The sequence below is a fragment of the Chiloscyllium punctatum genome, chromosome 6 (genome assembly GCF_047496795.1).
Source record: "Chiloscyllium punctatum isolate Juve2018m chromosome 6, sChiPun1.3, whole genome shotgun sequence".
NCBI classification, from domain to species: Eukaryota; Metazoa; Chordata; class Chondrichthyes; order Orectolobiformes; family Hemiscylliidae; genus Chiloscyllium; species Chiloscyllium punctatum.
In genome coordinates, this window is record NC_092744.1 from 64,443,355 (window position 1) to 64,464,588 (window position 21,234).

Consider the following 21,234-nt stretch of genomic DNA (forward strand, 5'->3'; position numbering starts at 1 on the left):
ACTGGATCGAAGTAAAATACTTATTTATTTACAACTGACTAAAAAAGTGACTTTGATGGCCAAAAGTTATTTTGGAAGCGGATCGGAGGCACAAAGGCCGTGTGAGAAACGTAAACAAGGCTTTCTGGCGTGTTTGGGATTGTGCAGCATTTATCTTTCATCAAGCTCATTTGTAAAACAAGCAATTGGACACCGAGTAAAGTAAAAATATAATTTAAAAACAAAAATCCTCATCCCTTGTCGTTAGTTTCCAGAATATGTGACAAAGGATTGAATTCAATTACGACCGCAAACTGAAGCTAACGCCCCAGTTTTGTGAGTTTTCCTGGCTTAGTGAAAGAAGAAGGTTAAAATCACAGCTACGCCACATTCGTGAAAGCTGTAACATTAGAAATCCAAATCAAACACTTCCGAAATGCAGAAACAATACACGTTGCAACAAATCACTAAAACAACCTTTCGCTGAATTAAGATGCTGTTGTAAGTGTTGACATGAAGCTGCTCGTGAGCGGCATCCTTTAACCGCCAAGCACCATTCATCAAATTTGTTTATTCGGGACTCGCCACAACTCTGAATAAAGATACTAACTTAATGTTTCGTCTTATGAAACATACATTCTCGCTGCGCGTAATGAGCATACGAAGGAACTGACAGCCATTGCAGTGCTAATTGCCAATTTCGGATTAAGCAAGGGAATAACTGAAGTCTTAGACAAACATTGCCCGTCTCAACAACAAGCTTTCGGGAATAGAGTCTGCGCGAATTATTTGCTATTCAGCATATTTACAGATTCGAGCAAATTTAGCTAAAAGATGTGCAAATTACTGATATAATGAGTGAGAAAACAAATCACAATTTGTCTTGTTATGCCCAATTCATCGTAAAAAGAAAAAAAGTATTTACTATTGTAAGGATTGAAATGATAATTGAAGCTTTTTAACAACAGCTTATTTGACATTCATATGCAAGAAACGCAATCATAACACTGGATTTATCTTACATCAGATTTTGATTTGATGTTAGGAAATGATCCACCATAACTGAAATACTGTCGCTGGATGGATAGGGGGTTTCCCCAGCTTTCACTCCGGGGTAAATGAGAAAACTCTGGTTGGAGACTCACTCACTCCGAGTATGCAGTTCCAGCGCATGAACTGAACCTGAAACGATTGTTTGAAATTAACTGTGTAGCTGAGGGATTGGCCTACTACCTACAGCTGCCCACGAATACCAATCAAGCAGAATGTGGTGTGTCTGATGTTTGTTTTGGGGAGAGTCTCAAAAAACGGTTTACATTTAATGGTTGGTTGTTGTTTATAAAATAACGCGAGTGACAAATGAAAACAAATTGAGCTAGCTCTGTCTGCTCCCTTTGTCTGCAATCTAAACACTAGTGGGCTAATTTACTCTTTTATAAATTGACACGGGTATCTTATTAACCAGCTCAGTTTCTATTCACATTTTTGTTGATCACATCGGAACGACGTGCAAGAGGACTAGACGCGGGATCTCACTGACATAACGTGTATCGGGCAAAACACATAACTTGTCATTTCTTGTTCAGTTGGAACTCAAATAGGATTGTCACTTTTTCTGATCAGTGACTTTCGTGACAAACGCCGCTTATTCCTGTAAAACAAATTGTGTGTGTGTGTTTATTGCCTGCTAACCTCTCCGCCCTGACTGATAAATGCTTTAATATCTGGATTAACAGAAATAACTAAATCGGAGTTTTGGAAGGTTTTAACCAAAACATCATGCCTCCGCCCGCCAGTAAACAACCTCCTGCATTAACTTGTTTCTGCTTTGACAAACGGAAGGGCAGGGAGGCGAGGAAAGATGAAATAAAGGAAGGAAAGAAAGATGAAAGAAGGAACGGACAGGACGGGAGAGAGGAAAAAAAGTCATGAAACATAATAAACTGATTGACACCGCCACAACACTAGCCCAAGGTGTTTAAAGACAACAGCACAAAGTACATTTTCTTCCCAAACCCCAGACTGTATATTGGTGATCCTTGGTTTCAATTCAGGCTAGGGCCCTTATTAACGAACAAAAACAAACTCCCTGATTTAAGGGGATTTGAAAGGATGGACCAATTAGCGGCTGTAATTTGTGCTGCGTTTGTTTTAGGTGAATGTGCAAAACCTTACCACCTGAAAGAAAATGTCATGCTGTCATTAGAACAAATAGAAGCCAGCTGACAACACACACACGCAAATAGACAGATAGACACACACACACAAATAGACAGGCATACACACACAGACAAACACACGCAAATAGACAAGCACACACAAAACACTCAGACACATACAAAACACAGGCATACAGACAGACACGCAAAAAACGCAGATACATGACATGCCCACACAAACACACCGTCACACACGAACACACCACACACAGACTTTGACATATAAGAACACATACATAGACAGATGGACACAGAAACACAGAGACATAGGCAGACATTAACAGAGAGAGAGAGAGAGAGAGAGAACAGCTCTGAAACTGCCTCAATAAAAGACTCTGATGTGATAATAGGATGTAAGTAAAAAGAAGTCAAATGATTTCCAACTATTTTGACGGGGATTGGGGGAGTTATAATTTTAAATGATTCTTCTATACGCAGGTGCTAAGATTGTTGGTTTCACTTTCACGTCCGTATAAAATATTGGTCAGACTACTTGTATAGATTTATTTTTTAACCCGGATCTGAACAATAGCTGGGCTGACAGATTGGTGTATCCGTCAGAGAGTATGCTTTCCATCACTCTGTCTCCGGGTGTCTGAGGCCAGCAGTGAACTGTGCATCCTGAACTGCCATCGGAAACGATTACAGTTGACGGGTCTTTAAATGCATTAGATCAGAGACTTAGTCTCTTGCGTCCTGAGCACAATTCTTTGACGGTTCGCTCATATGAAGGGTTTAGTAACCAGTGCAGACTAATGCGTATTCACGAACTGGAATACAAGATTTAGTTTCGACGAAATTAAATGCGTGGTTTAATTAGATCATTAATCAAATGATTCTATCGCAAATCTATAATGTGCTTTTTCTTCAGCCCAGCTTCCCAGGCCAGGGTTTAGGAATCCATCAGTCGCTGCTGTATAATCTGCATAGCGCCGAATGATAAATGGTCTGAGTTGTCTATTCCCTTGTAAGATTATTAATTCAGTTTGGATATTGTGAATGAAACCGCAATTCGGACTCAGTGGCATAGAGAACACTGTCCTAAACACACACCCCAGTCCAACACCGGCATCTCCAAATCATGACTACTATCGATATCTCTACATTGTAATTCAAATCTTAAAAACATTTCAGCTCTAAGATCTGAAGTAGAACTTATGTATTTTAGTGTGTACAATGTATTTTTTGCAAAAACAACGTCATAGTTTTATTTCCATTTGACTAGCCCGGCAGGATAAATACCTGTACGCTGTTTATGTTTAAAAGGAAACATCTATATCAAATTGATTAACATCCTACCTTCACGATAGCACATACACCGCGATGATCTAGAATGAGTGCGTTGCTGATAACCTCCATGTACTAATGTACTAATCCACGTTAGCAGCTCTGATTGTCTCCGCTTTCAGATTTGAAAGGTTATCGTCCTCTAACGCGCATATTAAACAAAATCAACCATTTCTCAGGAACGCATGGCCTGGGTCTTTTGGGCGTTTGCCACAGCTCTATTGGACATCAGCAAATTTGACCAAATTCTTGCAGCCAAGATAATGCCAATTCATGGGAAATGCATTACGTAAGGGTCCAATTGTATTAACTATAGCGCTAGATATATTTGGAGAGGATTGTTGGGTAAGAGTACGATTCGCTTTATTGACCTTGTAAATAGTAGCATCGGCTATCAAATACGATAAACAGATGATTCAGCCCAGAGCATCTGATTTTCGGAAGCACAACACAGACTAAACCCGAAATGCAATATTAATCTTACAATTTTAATATCACAACATTGACTCAAAGGCCACCATTCGATTAAATAACCACTACCTCTATGGCACAGCTCCGTTAACTCACGATGAAGAGTCAGAGTAACGCTCTGAATACTGTGCAAGATTTAGTATGCAGGCCAATCTATCTCAGCAGAGTAATAGCCCCCGATCTTCAAGATGGTTAACTGGGAACAGAATTGAGAGTATACTTTTTTTTGCTGTTTTCTTCTTATCATCTGATTAGAAATGAAAGTCCGGACGTTAATAATAAATCGTTGCCGTCTTTGAGATTTAACATGAATGCTCATCAAATAAACCTATCAGTTCTCTCAAAAGTCTGAATTTGAAACCCAACGGAATGCCCGTTGTCAACATCTGAAAAAAATAAAAACGTTTTACCTCAATGTAAGCAATAAAGAATTCATTTGTTTCTGGGTGGAATAGAAGAGAACCACGCCATGGACCACGCCAAACATCCAATAAAATCAACATGCATTGTCTGCAAACGCCTGGGGACCCTATTTTGCCTTCCCCATAACCGGAACAATTGCATACATCTTCCTCCAGCTATTGAAACCTTTCGTTCTCATTTCCCTCCGCGTGCTGTACTTTTATTACAGTTAAAGCCCTACAGAATCTTCAGCAGTCTCTTTTTACAATCATCTCGGCCGTTATGGGCTTCAATCCGATCATTGGCTGAGTAACAGAGAGCGAAACCCTGCAAATAAAACCTGCTACATACCGATCAACATTCCAAAAACACACTTCCCGTGGAACAACATAACGCACTGAGTGGGGTGCTATTTGGAAAATTGAATCTTCTATTCTTTACAATCCATGACAAATTGCATTAAATACGATACCCCTTAAAACAGTGTATCTTCTCTATCATCTACATCATACAGTATTTGGAATCGTCCTGTTGTTGAACTACCGGGAAGTCGACTGGATTATTTAAAGAAAAACTCTTTATATAAGTAAGTACTCTCAGCGCTATGGAGGTGGTTCGACTACACCTCTGTCTGTATGAACACACATCTCACACGAAGTTTAGTGAAAATAAAAACCTTCAAAACGATTTAAGATTGCGAAACCACAGGCAAGGACTAAAGGACAAATTATTGCGATCAGTTAGCTGCGAGGATTTAGAGTGCATTTACTATATAACTTTCTACAGTACTACCTACAATCGTGAATCTGCATCCCTGAACTGCTGAACAACCACTTAACAACTATTGTAAGCGATTTAAACTAGACAACTGCCTATAAATTAGACTGTTCACACAGAGAAAAAAAACACTTTTTGGGAAAATATTCACAAGACCTCGGGAAATAAAATCATCCTAAATACTTTGCTCAGAAGAATCCTCCATTGACTTACTAACTTACTTCTCAGTTCGATTGAAATCTCACCAATTTTAGCTAATAATACATTTAATTCTCTTTGCCAGAATGGTTTAAACGATAAGAAGCAGCCAGGAAAACTGCCTCGCGTGCTAAAGGTTTAAACCCCAGCAGTAATTAATTTTTAACTCGGTAACATCCTGTGCATTTGAGGAAGGTGTCTGTCCGCACCAGAGACAGATAAAACACAAAGGGAGCATGAAAGCTGTTGGATAGCAGTTACTTGTAGCTGTAGACTCCCATGAAAAACTACTAAGATCTTCTGAAAAATCCTTCAAGTTTATGGGTGCGGGAACCCCAACATTCAGCCCAACACAATATATCATATTCAAAAGAACCAGAAGAGTTATTGGAAGCCCGTAAGGAGCAAAAGAAAGAACGATTTTATGGCCTAAAGTTGCTCCAAGTAAACCTTGTGGACTATGGCCCAGTAAAAACAGGCTTGACATTTTTAACACAGTCTAGCACACGTTAAATAAGGTTGGATAACACGGTTCAACACTAAACTAAAATTACAATTCATTGCATACTTACATGCATGAAAAAAATATATTCCACTGGACTTATCGCCTACATTCTAAACTTAGAAAATGAATGTCGAGCCTTATTTTAATATATTTAGTTACACCTATCATTACTGCTCTTTACAATGGGTGACACGGGTTCAAAACATAGAGAAGTGAAAGTCGCGTCCATGGAAACTATCCTTGCATTGAATTGCCATTTGATCCTTTCATAATTGCGAGACAGCCTCTTTCGCTGGTTGACAATTTCCCTACTTTAATTCTCACTGCAATTTGATGATATTTTGCAGTATGCGTCTTACTGCACAAGGCCCCGACTGGAACCGAACGTGCTCAGAAATAATACTAAACCGCAGCACTAACACGAAACCACACTTTATTGGCCATATAACGCCAGGAGGGTCCCACGATCACGGAAGGCGCTATATAAATGCATTTTCCCCCGATAATGGTTTAAGTGAGGTTTAAATTTAACAGATGTAGGGAACGACAGTTTTGTATTTCAAGTGTGCAACATAGCAGAATAAGCGAATATGCAATTAAGACACTCTGTTTCTTAAAAAAAACACAAATTCTTAATTGGTCCTAATATTTAATGCAAGTCTCGGGCCTATACGTTTAATTATCCTTTGCGTAATAGATATATAGAGAGGAAGACACGATTAAGGGGCAATCATTATTTGAAATAGGAAATTCATCTGTGGGAGACTGAAAAAAACTCGACAAATCATCACATTTAAACAGCGATCGTGGAAAATAGGGGTGTTTATTAAAGAATACAAATCTAGAAAAGTACAAGTAGGAAAGTGCTATACATTTGAATTGGTCCCAAACTGCAGAACGAGCGTAGCTACCAACATGCAGATCTGTTACAAGAGCTTTAACATTATTCAAAAACAAAACACGGGCTAAAAGCTTGCTGAAATTTGTGGCAATAATTCGAAGTGGAATAATTTCGTCAAGCTGCAAATCCACCTGATTTCTGACAGCATCACATTTTAAAAATAATTAAGACGACGGGGGAAAAAATCATCATCAAAAGACTTAATATTATTTGGACAGGGCTTGGTCAGACATATTTTTTTAAAAAATAACGATAAATCTACAAATGTTTTTATAGATAACAAATAGTTAACATACATAAAACGATAGTTCATTCCCCAGCTGGGTATCTCATTTTTTTTCTAGTGTTGTAAAGATAAAAGTTCAAAACACTTACACTACCTCGTGGCGTTCACCACTGTTATTTTTTGGCACAGTTTAAAGAGAAGGATTTGGGGACAAAACAATGATTTAGTGATAGCTTGTTGGTGCTTGCTTTAAATGTCTATCCTTGTGTGCAATGCGCTGTGTTTACTGTCGTGGTCCCAGTAGGAACAGTGCATCATGGAGAGGTCTGCAGGCTGCCTGGCGCAGGGGAACTGCAGGCCAGCCCCATTGCTGGAGGAAGGCGGGGGAGCAGGGCTGAGTTGCTGGGGATGGGGATGGTGATGGTGGCTCATGCCGTTGTAGGAGTTCACCATGCTGGGCAGGGCCATGCTCTGCACTCGCGAATAAGGGTTGTAGGACGCGTGACCCGAGAGTCCCTTCACATTAACAGAGCCCACGTTGCCAGTGGCCATTTGGCAAGAGGCGTAAGACATTGGCGCAGGCGGCTGTCCTAGAGGCCAGGAATTGTTCATGAAACTCGATTGCAAGTACTTGGGGGGGCCGATGTAGCCGTAGCTGTCACTGGCGAATAAAGCCGTCTTGCTGTGTTGGAAATGGGTGGGAGGTGGTCGGAAAGGACGCTTCATCCTTCTCCTCCTTCTGTAGTTGCCCTTTTCAAACATATCTTCACAAGCCGGGTCTAAAGTCCAGTAATTCCCCTTCCTCTCCCCGCCACCTTCCCTGGGCACTTTGATGAAGCACTCGTTCAGGCTCAGGTTGTGTCGGATGCTATTTTGCCAGCCTTTCTTATTCTTCTCATAGAATGGGAACTTGGTGATGATGTACTGATAGATGCCGGATAGAGTCAGCCGTTTCTCGGGGCTCTCTCGGATAGCCATAGCAATGAGGGCCACATAAGAATAAGGCGGTTTCTGCGTTGGATCGGGTTTCTCCGCAGTCTTGTCCGGAGATGACTCGCTCTTGACTCGCTCTTTGGAGCTGGACGTGGAGATGTTGTCAGTCATCAGGACCATAGTGTCATCCTCGGGGTGCTGGTAGGTGGCCATCGTGAATGCAAAGCCCTCCCAAGTACAATGCCGCGTTCCGAAATAATTGCACTCCCAGCGCCTACAAACGTTGCAGTACAACTTCCTTGTTGATTGAAGTCCCTAAGTCTGTCCTCGGTCCAAAGTCTGGTTCAAGTTCGTGGTCAGTTTTGTTTTCCGCAGTGCAAATGTAATGAATGCTTGGTTAGGAGTATGTTACTGTGATTGCACAGCCCAAGCTGCGGGTTTCTATCGCTTTAAGCCGTGCCCTTTTCGTCCCTTTGCCCAGAGAATAATGCGTCCTCCTATTCGTGAATCGCTCAGCCTATACACTGCTCCGGTAACTGAGCACATTTCCGCTTGCGTCACTCCCTCCCCAAACCTCCCCTCCCCTTGAAATATCAGGACCTCACTTCCATGTAAATATCCATTACATCTAAGTGCCACTGACTATTCAGGCTGCTATTCTTTTTGAACTTAAATTCATGCTTTTAAATATATATGTATATATTCCGGGGCAATTCTCTTCTTTTTCAGCCCATGTTATCTGTAGATTAAGACCATCATAACCGGGGAAGGGAACTCAGCACATACCACTGCAAGGAAACGATATCGACTCCCCACATCCCCAGGGAAATCCGTCAGGTCCTCTCGAGCCCTCGAGACTTACAATAATGTGAAGATAATCCGGTAGTTCCAATGGCGTGTGTGTGCAAAAAGTGCACAGGTCTCGAAACGCTGTTTGCATTCCTGCTCCGGAGCAGTAGTGATCTTACTTTTGACATGAAGGGTTAAAGAATCACTAGTTTGGTTAAGAGTTGCATGTGACACTGACAATATGGATAATGAATGGCATTTACAATCCGCGAGGAAACCAGCAAATCCAGTTTGTATTGAGCGACATCAGATCACATGGCAGCATGAAACTGACCGAAACATACGGGCCACGAATAACTCGATTTATTCACACTCTGTGCAAGCAGCAGGTTAGGGAGGGTAATGCCCAGTAACTGGGAAATGGGTCCACGGTTGTGGATTTTACAAAGACCCCCAACCCCCTACAACTATTATTGGAGTAGAGTTTTTTTTAAAAAGTGGGGAGTTAATGGGCGAGGGGGTGGGCGACCACCCAGAGCGCCAGTGTCTATGAGGCATTTCCACGCCTCGGCCCAGTGCAGGTGGACCAGCATTGTTGTGTGTGTCATCACCTCGTTCAGATTCCCAAGAGAAGATTCCGCAGCTCCAGCTCCGAAGCGTGGATTTTATTTCCCTGCTCTTTCTCTCTCTCCATCTCTCTCTCTCTACACCCTCCCCCCTCCCCACCCCAAATGTCTCTTTTAAAAAGGAAGCAGAGCTGGCAGAGGAAATTCTGCTATTCGAGGTAATTGTCTTTTTTTTGTTAACACTTTGATGGTGGTGGGTGTGGGCTCCCAACTTGCCGCTCGAGGGAAGCCTCAGATAGACCGCGGCGGTTTAACAAGTGAACCCTGGCAGTGTAACTGCGGCGCTGCTCCACACTGATCAAGCAGCAGCGAGAGCGCTGGGTGGGGGGTGGGGGGGGGATGGTGGTGGGGGTGGAATCAGGCGGCTACGGTTTTGATTGCGGCATGACTTTTACTGCAACTGCTGCGACGTTTGCTCTGATCAGTACTCAATAATTAATTGCTCAACATCATCACAACAAACTTGACCAGTACACACTTCCGTAACGTCTTTGAGCAGTGACTGATTGTGGGGCGATTGATCGAGTTCCAGGGAGTGAAACCCATTGCAGCCTGACCTTCTAATCACAGCTCGTCGAGTGACCGAAAAGTGCTGGGGCAAGGATGCAAACTGGGGTTTGGGGTGGGGTGGGGGGGATAGGTTTGAAGGTGGGGGAAGGGGGCAAGAGTTGGTTGGGGATTGAAGGGGGAGGTGCTGTTGGCAAAGCTACGCTGACTTGCAGGCTAGAATGACAAGTCCTAGACAGCTCCAGCACCTGGTGGTCTGAAATCTATCGTGCCTCTTGTGCCGGGCTATTGTTCACTAACGGTGTTGGCTGTACACCTGAAAGGAAGCCGCTATTCGCGTTTTCTTTAGTGTAAGTTGAACAGTCTAACCTGGTGCAAGGGTAATTGTGTCTTCGCGCTTGCTACGGTAACGAAACGGTGTTTTCAGGAACCTTACTCGCCTTTTTATGTGGATTTTATTTCTAAAAAGTCAAAATGCAAGCCTTATGTTGAGTGCAGCTGGGAAAATATATAACGGGACGGAAGAACGGAACAACCCGTTCAAGGCAGTGGCAGGATGTGTCTTTGAAGATGTCTCTGTGGGTGAAAGGGCACTATCCTATTGTTAAGGGGACACTTTTTCAACCCCCCTGGTTCCGGACACCACTACTGCCAGATGCAATCCTGCCCGCCAACGTTCAAAGAAGGAAGCGAATTCAGTGCGTTAGCTAAAGTTTTAGAGTCCCATTACCGCTGCTTCTGTCAATGCAAAATAAAAATCATTCTGTTACTAATCTTTAGAAATGCATTCGAACAAAAAAAAACCCACCAAAGCTACCATACAGCTTCTGCAATAAAATGGCCAGTTATTTCGAAATGTTGCAGCCGGTTACCCAGTCCCCATTCCAGCAGAAATTCGTTCAATCCAATACGTATCTTTTGTTTTTGGGTGAAAGGGAATACAAGGTGAGAGGAAAGTTGTACGCGAGTCACACGACGCCTCAGCATCAAGCTCAGCGAGCCAGGGCAAGGCATGACACCCAGAATCAATATGCGACATCAATGCTGTCGAAAAATAAGGGCTCTTCCATCAATTTTGATTTTATTTTCTACTAGCGGTTCGTGAATTATTTGGACCGTCCGTCCCCAGACGGCGGTGTAGTTATTTTTTTTTTGGGGGGGGGGGTGTGGATGAGAGGGTGATATTGAAAACTTTTAGGTACAAGTAGATCGATTTTTGACCAATGGGCGAATTAATAGGGAAGGTGGAAAGGTGCAGTTGAGGCCATGGCGGAACAGGTTAGAGGGGCCGAATGGCCTATTTCTGTTCCCAATTCATATGTTTATATATGTAAGCATTCTGGGCTCGCTCAATCGCTTCGCTTGGAATCAGATAGGACCGGTGGATTCCCAAAGTTCCTTACACTGACTGTTTGAAAAAAATGGTAGAGGTTAGAGTTTGCCTCAAAGTTACGAGGAAGCTGCTTATTTCCACGATCAGTTTAGACCATAAGGGAAAGGAGCAGAATTAGGCCATCCGGCCCATCAGATCTGTCCACAGCTAGATGAGCTTCGAATCCCGTGAGTGTGGAAACAGGCCCTTCGGCCCAACAAGTCCACACCGACCCTCCGAAGAGTAACCCGCCCAAACCCATTTCCCTCCGACTAATGTACCTAACACTATGGGCATGTTAGCATGGCCAATTCACCTGACCTGCACATCTTTGGACTGTGGACGGAAACCCACGCAGACACGGGGAGAATGTGCAAACTCCACACAAAGGGTCACCTTGAGGCTGGAATCGAACCTGGGACCCTGGCGCTGTGATGCAGCACTGTGTCGCCCCCATTTCATTACGGCTGATGTTTCTCAACCCCATTCACCCAGCTTCACTTTGTACTCCTTCATCCCCCTACTAATCGATAACCTATCTATCTATCTAAATACTTGATCTCCACAGATCTCTGTGGCAATGAGTTCCACAAATTCACTACCCTCTGGCTGAAGAAATTCCTCCTCATCTCAGTTCTAAAGGGTTGTCCCTTCACTCTGAGGCTGTGCCCTCGGGGCCTAGTCTCTCCTAGTAGTGGAAACATCTTCTCCATGCCCACTCTCTCCAGGCCTCAGTGCTACATTCTGTAAATTTCAATGTGATCATCCGTCTGAACTCCATCGAGTACAGACCCAGAGTCCTCAACCGCTCTTCATATAATGAATCCTTCATCCCCGGGATCATTCTTGTAAACCTCCTCTGGACCTCACACCCCCTTCCTCAGCTGAGTTGCCTTTTTCATTAATCTGCGAATTTAATTACGGGAGCATCGCTCACACTAAATCATCCCACATGAACTACAGGCATAAGGGAAAAGCTATGAGACGGGACCACCCAACGATGTAAGAATAAATAGAATTATAGAGATACTTTACACAGACCCTTCGGTCCAATGTCCTTCATGTGTTAAACAAGGATACATAGTGTTGTTCAGCGCTTATCCACGTATAACGCGCCTGTCTCTTTCCTGTCACCACTCAACCTCCGAACCCCTCAGTAATTGGCTGCTAAAACTATAAGCTGTATGACAAGGGCTGAAGGTATGGAGAACGGTCTCACCGGGCGTGGAAGCTGATCAGAGAATTCTGTGGTTTCAAACTTCACTTAATGTATTGAATTCGTAATTTATATTAAAAAAACAGCAATGGGGTTGGAAAAGTGGAAGAGTTAGTCTTTTCCCGCTGTTTGAGAAAATTACATTTGCTCGGTAGAATTCATCTTCAATTATGTGATGCTGTAAAAACGTCGATAGGGCGCCCCCATCCCTTAAATACACCTCGTTTTCCCGAGGTAAACAAATAAAGATGTCTCTTGGAAGAATGTTTCAGTTTTGCGCCACAGTTTCAAATGAAGACCTTCAAATCTTCTCCAAGTGACATTTTACTTGTCCAGTAGGTAGTGACGGAAATAGTCTCAAACAGGTTATTTTTTCCTCATAGAATCCCTACTGTTTGGAAACAGCCTCTTCGCCCCAATAAGTCCACATCGACCCTCTAAAGAGTTATCCACCCAGACCCTACTATCCTACATTTACTCCAGATGAATGCACCTAACCTATAACACGCCTGAACTCTATGAGCAAGTTAGCATGGCCAATTCACCTAAGCTGTACATCCGGAAGAAACCGGAGCACCTGGAGGAAACCCACACACAGAGTGAATGTGCAAACTCCACACAGACAATCGCCGAAGGCTGGAATCGAACCTGATACCCTGGTGCTAACCACTGAGCCACCGTGCCGCCCATTATGTATGAAGATGATTTCTTCTGCCCCATAATATGGCCGGGAAAGCATCTAATCAGATTTCTGGGTTCCCAGTAGGGCCCACATGCTGATGAGTGCTACGATATGATTGTATCTGCGATGCATTGACACACAGTAACTGCTCTGTCATTCCCACAAGCCAGCGGCTCTACCTTATCATTCACGTTTAAAAGTATTGCTAGCTCCTGAACTGTGGGGTTTCGATGTAACATCGGGGTTGGTACATGGCAGGCGTAGTTGGGAACCACCATTTTTATAAAGCAGAAAGAATTCATCACTTCTATCTGAACGGACAAGTGAACCTTATAGTGTTCGTCATGATGGTGTTGTGTATCCGATAGTGAAGCCCAAAGTTATCTGTCCGCTTTACACTCCAATTTTACAGTCAATTCAGTACGCAGATACAGAGGGGGTGTTTACTGACGATGGAGGAAGCGATACAAATATTAATCCAAACAAAATGGTAGTAGTGTCGAGAGGAAAGTAAGGATCAAACATGTCTTGCTCTCAGATATTAATGATCTACATTCAGTAGGCTAATGCTTGGAGGGGGCAGTCGGCCCCCGCTCGCGCTGTAATTGTCTAACTATCTCTCAAGGTTAGAACACAGACAGACTCTAACCCCACACCTTTTACGCATTGTCTGTGCTGAGATGTCACTTTTTTATACACAAAACCTTAAGTTATCTCGGGAATGTGACTTCAAAGAAGTTTTGTGACTTACAAATGAATGAATGGAAACCTGCAACCCATTCTAAGTGTTTAACACCTAACAGCAATCAAGTTTTAAAAATCACACAACGCCAGGTTATAATCCAACAGGTTTAATTAGAAGCACTAGCTTCCGGTACATTGAAAAAAATCCTTGATTGTTAAGTCTCTCATCTGTTAGAATGGCCATTGTTAAGTCTCTCATCTAAATCAAGGTATTTTTCAATGTATAATTTTAGTTATACTACACTGCAAACGTTTGCCTTGATTTCAGTGTCTTACAATCGTGTCTTCCACAACCACCCGATGAAGGAGCAGCGCTTCGAAAGTTAGTGCTTCCAATTAAACCATTTGGACTATAACCTGGTGTTGTGTGATTTATAGCTTTGTCCATCCCAGTCCAACACCAGCACCTCCAGATCATATCTCTATCCCAGCAGCGGAAGGCGGGGAGTCAATTTGCAGTGGGCTTTGAAACCTGGATCAGGCCCCGTTACCTCCGCATTTCTGGAGATATTCTCCCCTTAGAGAACTGACTCTGTCATGCAGATTGAATACAGTCTGCGCATTCTAAGTTTGAATGTAGGAATGGATACAGCACAGAAGGAGGCCATGCGGCCCATCCGAACCCTTGCCAGGGCATTCAGCTCATCCTCCGAGCTCGCTCTTTTCCCGCATCGCAGTATTGTTCTGTTCCAATAATTATCCACCCCCTCCCACATCTTGAAAGCATTCTCTAATCTGCCTGCAGCACACTCTCAAGTGCTGTATTCCCAGATACTAAACATTCGCTGTGTACTGACTCTTTACCTTGACTTGGCTTTCAATGCTTCAGTGAAACGGTACACTTCCTACCTATCCCCTATAACTTACTAACGCCTTCTTCAAGTTCAAAAGCGTGCATATATACGCCGAGATCCATCTGCTGCTCAAGCTCTTTACAATTGTATGCTTTAAGTCCCCTCTTCTTGTTCCTACCAAAAGGTATTCCACTCATGTTAAATTGCATCTGCCACGTGTCTGCCTATTTCGCTTGCCTGCCTATCTCCTCATGAAGCCCATCGCTCTTCTTCGCTTATCTCTTGTCATTTTTCCCATTGCCTTGTGTAAAGGAAACTGAACTTTCCTTTAAGGATATTATCGATGGCAGATCACAGTTCTGCCAAATACAAAGGTACAACCGTTGAGGACCCTCTCATCAGCAAATTTTTGTAACTGTCCTCTGTAGACCCAGGAGTGAGCCATTAATTACAGATCAAGAAAAACAGTGATAGTATTACCTTACCCTGTGGAATTTCTTGAACCGAATAAAAACTATCTACCCCTGCGCCCAGTTTCCTGTCACGCACTAGCTTAGCACCCATGCTGTCAGGGTCCCTTTTATTCAAAAGAGAGGTCGGACCTCAATAAATCATAGGGGTAAGGACTATTGAGCGAGGGAACTATTGGCATGAGTATGCACAATGCTTTCAAGTTAATGCTGGTAACTTGAAATATATTTATTATATTGTATGTAAATAAACCATGCACAAAATCAAGTATTAGACACTATTTGTGTGAGAGGATGATATTAGTAACGATAACTGGTCAGATGCACTCCGTTACATATAAAATAAACATTTCAGTTAAATAGATTTAAAACAAATCCAGCTCAGAAGTATTAACTCAGACTTATTAGGATTCTGATTCAACAAACAAACCTGGCCGTGGAAAATTGTGCAACTTAGCAGTGAAGTTATACTGCTTACAATTAAGCTTAATACACCAGAATCTCGGCATTTTAGAACGACTCGTATGGATCTTGGTTAACTTGGGTTAGAAAGAGTTTTGTTTTAAATTTGAGACTTGTTTGGAATCTATTATCATTAGTCCTAGAGTGAGTTAGCTGACAGTAGCTACCTCCTTTCGATTCCCCGAAATTGATCTGAGTGTGACATAGGGAGAGAGAATTGAAAAATGATACAGCAGTGTGAGTAACTGACACGTTGAACTGATATGGTGCTTTTTGTTGACGAATAAAGTGTTATCATAGCGCCTGGGGACGGGAATGATAGATTTATTAACCCGCAGCATTCAATCAATAGGGTTATTTGCTTATGAGAAGCAGCTGTGGTACATGAAACAGGCCCTCTAAATTATTTTGTACGTTGCTCACTTGGGTCTCAAGTTCATTGGGGTCTCTGAAATATTTGGTTCTGGGCTGAACAATAATTGATTGATGTTGGTACATCATCCACTGTGCAGGAGAAATACAGAGTTGAAGCAATGTCTATGCCCTAAAAAATGCGCTCATTAAACCTTTTAATTACGTTTCGTTCTGTCTCAGAGAAAGGCTCCTCAACGGTTGTACCTTTGTATTTGGCAGAACTCTGATCTGCCATCGATAGTATCCTTAAAGGAAAGTTCAGTTTCCTTTACATAAGGCAATGGGAAAAATAACAAGAGATAACCGACCCGAGGCGTCGCATTATGTTGGGCTAAGCATTTTTACCGGTGACATTTTTACATAACTCAATGTTGCGCAATTACTCATTTGTCTATTCAATCATTTGTTTAAAGCTTCCTTTCAATATATTTTCTACAGTCCCCTGAAGGTGGGAAAGTTTCTGCTTCTAAATGGGCCTTCAGGCTTATCACTCTTTCAACATATCTTTAATCCAATGAAAAACGATGAAGCCATAAACTATCTAGACACGGATCTATGATATATTTTATACGTGTGATATGACAGACAAAAGTTATTGTCAAGTGCAAGAAATGATCTGTATTATAACGCTAGCTTTATCGAATGATGTTGTTTGGTTGAGTTATGATTTGTCAATAATCATAATGTACTGAATGATACTTGTACTAAATGCTGTTAAGGCTTTTTTTTAGTCAAAAGGAGCTTTAAAGTAGTTAAAATTCGATTTGCTCCGATCAAGGACAGGGTATATTACCGTGAACTTTAACCCAGGCAAAACGGAAAAGTAAAACAGAACACATACCACAGAGTCATCCATGCAAATCAGACAATATCCTGAAAAACATGAGAACTCTCTGCAGTACAATGGTATGTACCTGTATAGAAGGACTACGGTATTGATAATATTGGCTCTTAGCAATTACTTCCTGTTATATAAATTGACCTTTTCGTACACTTAAATATTTTTACAAAAGTGAAACGCAATATATTCATTGAGTGTAAAATAGGGAGTCACCAATGCACGATTTTAGAGTTTCTACAAATACTCCAACAAAAAAAATCATTTTCCACTCCAAAAGTCCACGTTAACTATTTATACAAGTTCGCACGCAACATAAATAGCCACAATAATCCAACAAGCGACTGTGACGCCGAGTACACAGTGTCGGAAAAGGTTTGATTTTTTTTGCAACAAATACCTCAAAGTTAACATTTAATGTTTCACTGACGAATCATCTCCAGAAGATTTAAGAAACTGGAAATAATATAGAGGAATTCCCATTCAGATGATGATAATTTTAATACACTCTGCTAAGCAGTGGCGCAACTGATGGAGCTTCACAGTTGTGAAACGTCGTTTATATATATTTTAAACAATTGGGAATCAGACCGACACGTGGACGTTTAAATGATATTCGTGATGAAGTGGGAATCTATCGATTTTTTCCCCGTGTAGACCAGCACTTTGATAAATAATTCTCTTACTAACCCTTCTTCGGAAACCATATCATTCGAATTTTTTTTTTAAAAATCAACAAGTTGAACATTTCTATTTTGGGATAGAGTTGAACCTGGGCATTTACTGACAAACAAAAGCTGCGTATGCCAGCAGCTACTTAGTTCATTAATATCCCACCGCTCAGGTATTAAACTGCATCATAATTACCAACATTTTAAGACACAGGGATTGCTAACAAAGGAGTGACTTTATGCACAATGTAACTGTACTTCCACTTGTGAAATGATGTGGTTACAATAGAATCTAGGTCACGACAAGGTGGCAGTAATATTTCAAATACGAGCTTTTTATTCCTTACACGTGGAAGTTATTTCCCCTGCATCTTGGATTCTATAAACAGATGTACAGAATGGAAAACCACAAATGCACTAAAACGTTTTTCCCATACAGCGCTTGTGCAGAATGAGATCCAAAAGGTTGGTTACCAAATAAGGCACTTCTACTCGACTCGCTAATGATTATTTTCACTCCCTGTAGTTTATTTTGCCAATTGGTTTAAACAATGTCGCTGCATGTGCAATCTCACACACAGCTTCTCATGCAATTCATTGGTGCGTTTTACACCTCTGCGCTCCTCCCATTTTCCCCCCAACTGGAACCCTACATCCGAGGAAAAATTAAACCAAAGTGCATGGATTGGTCTGGGACATTAGATATTAGAACGGAGCCAAACCAAACCGATATAAAAATCACAAGCTCGACAATTCGCTTACCAACCAAGCAAAATTGGTATTTTGCAAAACTTTTTAAAGACCAGATTCCAAACGGTACCCATCAGAACATCAACTGGAAACTGTATTCCCTTGTATCGGCAATGAAGTAATCTCGTGCCAAATAATAACGTTACCTGCAAAAATAAGATAACATTAACCCAACGTTCATTCTGAGACTAAGACAACACGGGCTAGGGTTCTGTCGCATTCAGCAAACGGTTCGACAAAACAGTGAGACCTTTCAATGAAGTCGACGTTACTTTAAACCCACGAAACAACGGTCCCAAATGAGATGAAACAACGATTAGTCTCAAAGCTTGTAGGTTATTGACCTTTCCTCGCCTTTTTTTTAAAGCATTAGCTGGACACGTCTTTTGAATAGGGGACACGGGGTGAATCTAGCGCAGGAACACAAACTAGGATAAATAAAAGCTTTCCGTGGAAAGATTCCATCTTAAAATCAACGAGACAGTATTGAGACAATTTTGGATTTTCTACAAAGCATTGAATGTACGCATTGCGAAGCGATTGGCGGTCACCCTTTCCCGTTGTTACTCCTGTTTTTGGAATATAAAACAAGTCGAACATTTTGTTAGTTAAATGCAAACGTTAAATTTGCGCTAACATTATATCTTAATTAAAATATGTGCAAATCAATTCTTGTCAACACTCTAAAGCTTCGAGTCAGGAACATCAATGGCAGTCCCCGTTAAAACCTCACCGCACAAACTTACTTGAACAACGTGGTAAAACCACCATTAGAAATGCTACAAAATTGCTTGTTGGGACTTCTTTCAGCCCAATATTCTTCATTGAACAATTGAGCTGAACAGGATCACGGAATGATCCAACTAATTTTATTTGCAAATTGCACTACTCTATTCTTAAGAGTAAACGGTGTAAAGGTCAAAATGCAGGCGAGGAAATCATTCACAACGCGGTGTTAATGCGAATACAGATTAGTTTTCGTGAAGAGCTTTGTCAACCTTTCACTCAAGAACCTGATAATAGAAATTAATGTATTTTTCTGTTAGTTTTGAGCTGGAGAGAATTATTTTGATTAAAACATGTAATGGTTAGCTAAGATATAAAGAGTAGCCTAGGTAAGGTATTAATAATTTCTTTGTTAACGAAAGGAAAAACGAAAAGTATAATTGCATACATGTGAAAATTATTCACTGCATCATCTACCCATGCAACATCTCTGCATTAAACATCTGGCATCCATTCAGAGATCGGCTCCAATAATATGTTGGATACTAACAACTTTCTGTTGATTGTGCTTCATTTTGTCACCCCCGTTTACTATTTTTTTGTGAACACTTTAAGATAATCTTTCGCATAAATCACGATTTATGAAGTGTCCTATCGTAGACCCCCTTTACAAAACAATGCATCCGACTAGTCTGCATCATTCATTTAGATTGTGATTTTTAACTTCATTTAGCTTGATTGTTAAGAAATAAACTCATCTGATCTCGCACACAGTACATTCCTCGAGAACTCTGACCACAATGAGACATAAACTCCAATGCCAGAATACAGATGTCTTCCACTTGAGTTGCCAATATTAGGCTTTAAATGCTCAGTTTGGGAACTGTGGCTGCTTGTGTAAAAGTGAAAACGGCCATTGAAAAACAAATCAGCACAAATTGGTTAAGTAGAACCGTAGCTCAGATATTTGTGTAGCACATCATTACCGTTAACTCTTAGAAACACACTTCTTTGTGGTCTCATATCGGTGTTAAGATCCCCAGAATGAGCTAATTAATGTGTGCGCTGCATGATGATATTATGAGCGGGCATTGTGTTTGTATGGTTATACGGAGTCTGATGTTCGGCGTGAACGAATAAATTAGAATATCCGATGGTTTTGTGCTTCTGGATCTCAATTTGATTTGGAGAGAAGCCAGCCACACTGGGTAAACCGGTCTGTACATACACAGAAAGAGAGGAGGAGAGAGAGGGGGAAAAGGGAACACTCTCCTTGCGAAATTCCGTTCACAACCCACACGGTTCTCACATGTCTTCAGCGTGTTCGGAGAGGCGTTGTTAGCAATCTAGATTCGAGATACAATCAACCCGCCAGATGAACAAGAACAAAGAAATCAGAATCGAATGAGATTCCGCGGTTTTATTTGAAACACATCATCATGTACCTACATTCCTTCCAGATTTGAAGCGGCAAATCCAACTCCCACCAACCCCCCACTACCCCACCCCGGTGTTTGATTTCCACATGCTTCATACCCGCTTTCTATTTGACCACAAGTTCAATACTTCCGTCCTACTTTGGTCAAAATACGATCTCTAACAACATTTTCAAGAGAGACAGATTACAAATCCCAGCCACATGTTTCTGTGCGGAAGGTGTAAATGTACACCCTCCAACCCTATCGATCTCCCTTTTATCCTCTTCCCGTAAAGACTTTACAATTCAATCGAATACAAGCCCGGGTTAAAAGTCATGTTTTTTTTTAAGAAAAAAGAAAAATGTATAAATTTCATGCGGCTCCTTTAGATATTCAGGAAATGCAAAAAAATAAATCGCGGAGCCTCTGAACTCCAAGTACAAACACAATGCACTAGTTGAACAGCAGTGAACCCCAAAGCCGGAAAATGAGTGCACGAGGTGTCAAAGGGTTAAAATGATCCCACACCAGTTTTAAATTAGCATAAACCATTTTAGAAATGAAAAAAAAAAGGACAAAAAGGACATCTGGCTGTCGAAAGATGGAAAGGAGTCTGTAAAGTGTACAAGTTCATCCATAGGACACCATCTTGCACTTTGAATACAAACCACAAAACAGTATGCCATTTATGCAAACAATATGTCACTTATGTACTGACGCGTTACATAACTATGAAACACTGCAGCTTACCCCCAGGCATGCGGTATAGAAACAAGGATGCCTGCTAACAATAACTAAATACTGAACATAAACCCCTAGGTAACATCAATTTGATCCAGGCCTCCACCTTCTCTGTT

General features: G+C 41.6%; 1 protein-coding gene and 1 long non-coding RNA gene across 2 annotated transcripts in view; one reads left to right on the top strand and one right to left on the bottom strand.

The window, feature by feature from the left end:
- Positions 1–6,630: 6,630 nt before the first annotated feature.
- foxl2a (forkhead box L2a) lies at positions 6,631–8,384 on the bottom strand. Its single transcript, XM_072572806.1, has one exon. The coding sequence runs from the start codon at positions 8,109–8,111 to the stop codon at positions 7,215–7,217; it is 897 nt and encodes a 298-aa protein (XP_072428907.1). The 5' UTR covers positions 8,112–8,384; the 3' UTR covers positions 6,631–7,214.
- An 810-nt stretch (positions 8,385–9,194) lies between these two features.
- Positions 9,195–21,234, top strand: part of LOC140479028 (uncharacterized) — a 65,540-nt gene continuing 53,500 nt past the window's right edge. Inside the window, exon 1 of the long non-coding RNA XR_011960924.1 lies at positions 9,195–9,471. This is a non-coding gene — a long non-coding RNA (uncharacterized lncRNA). The remainder of the gene's footprint in view (positions 9,472–21,234) is intronic.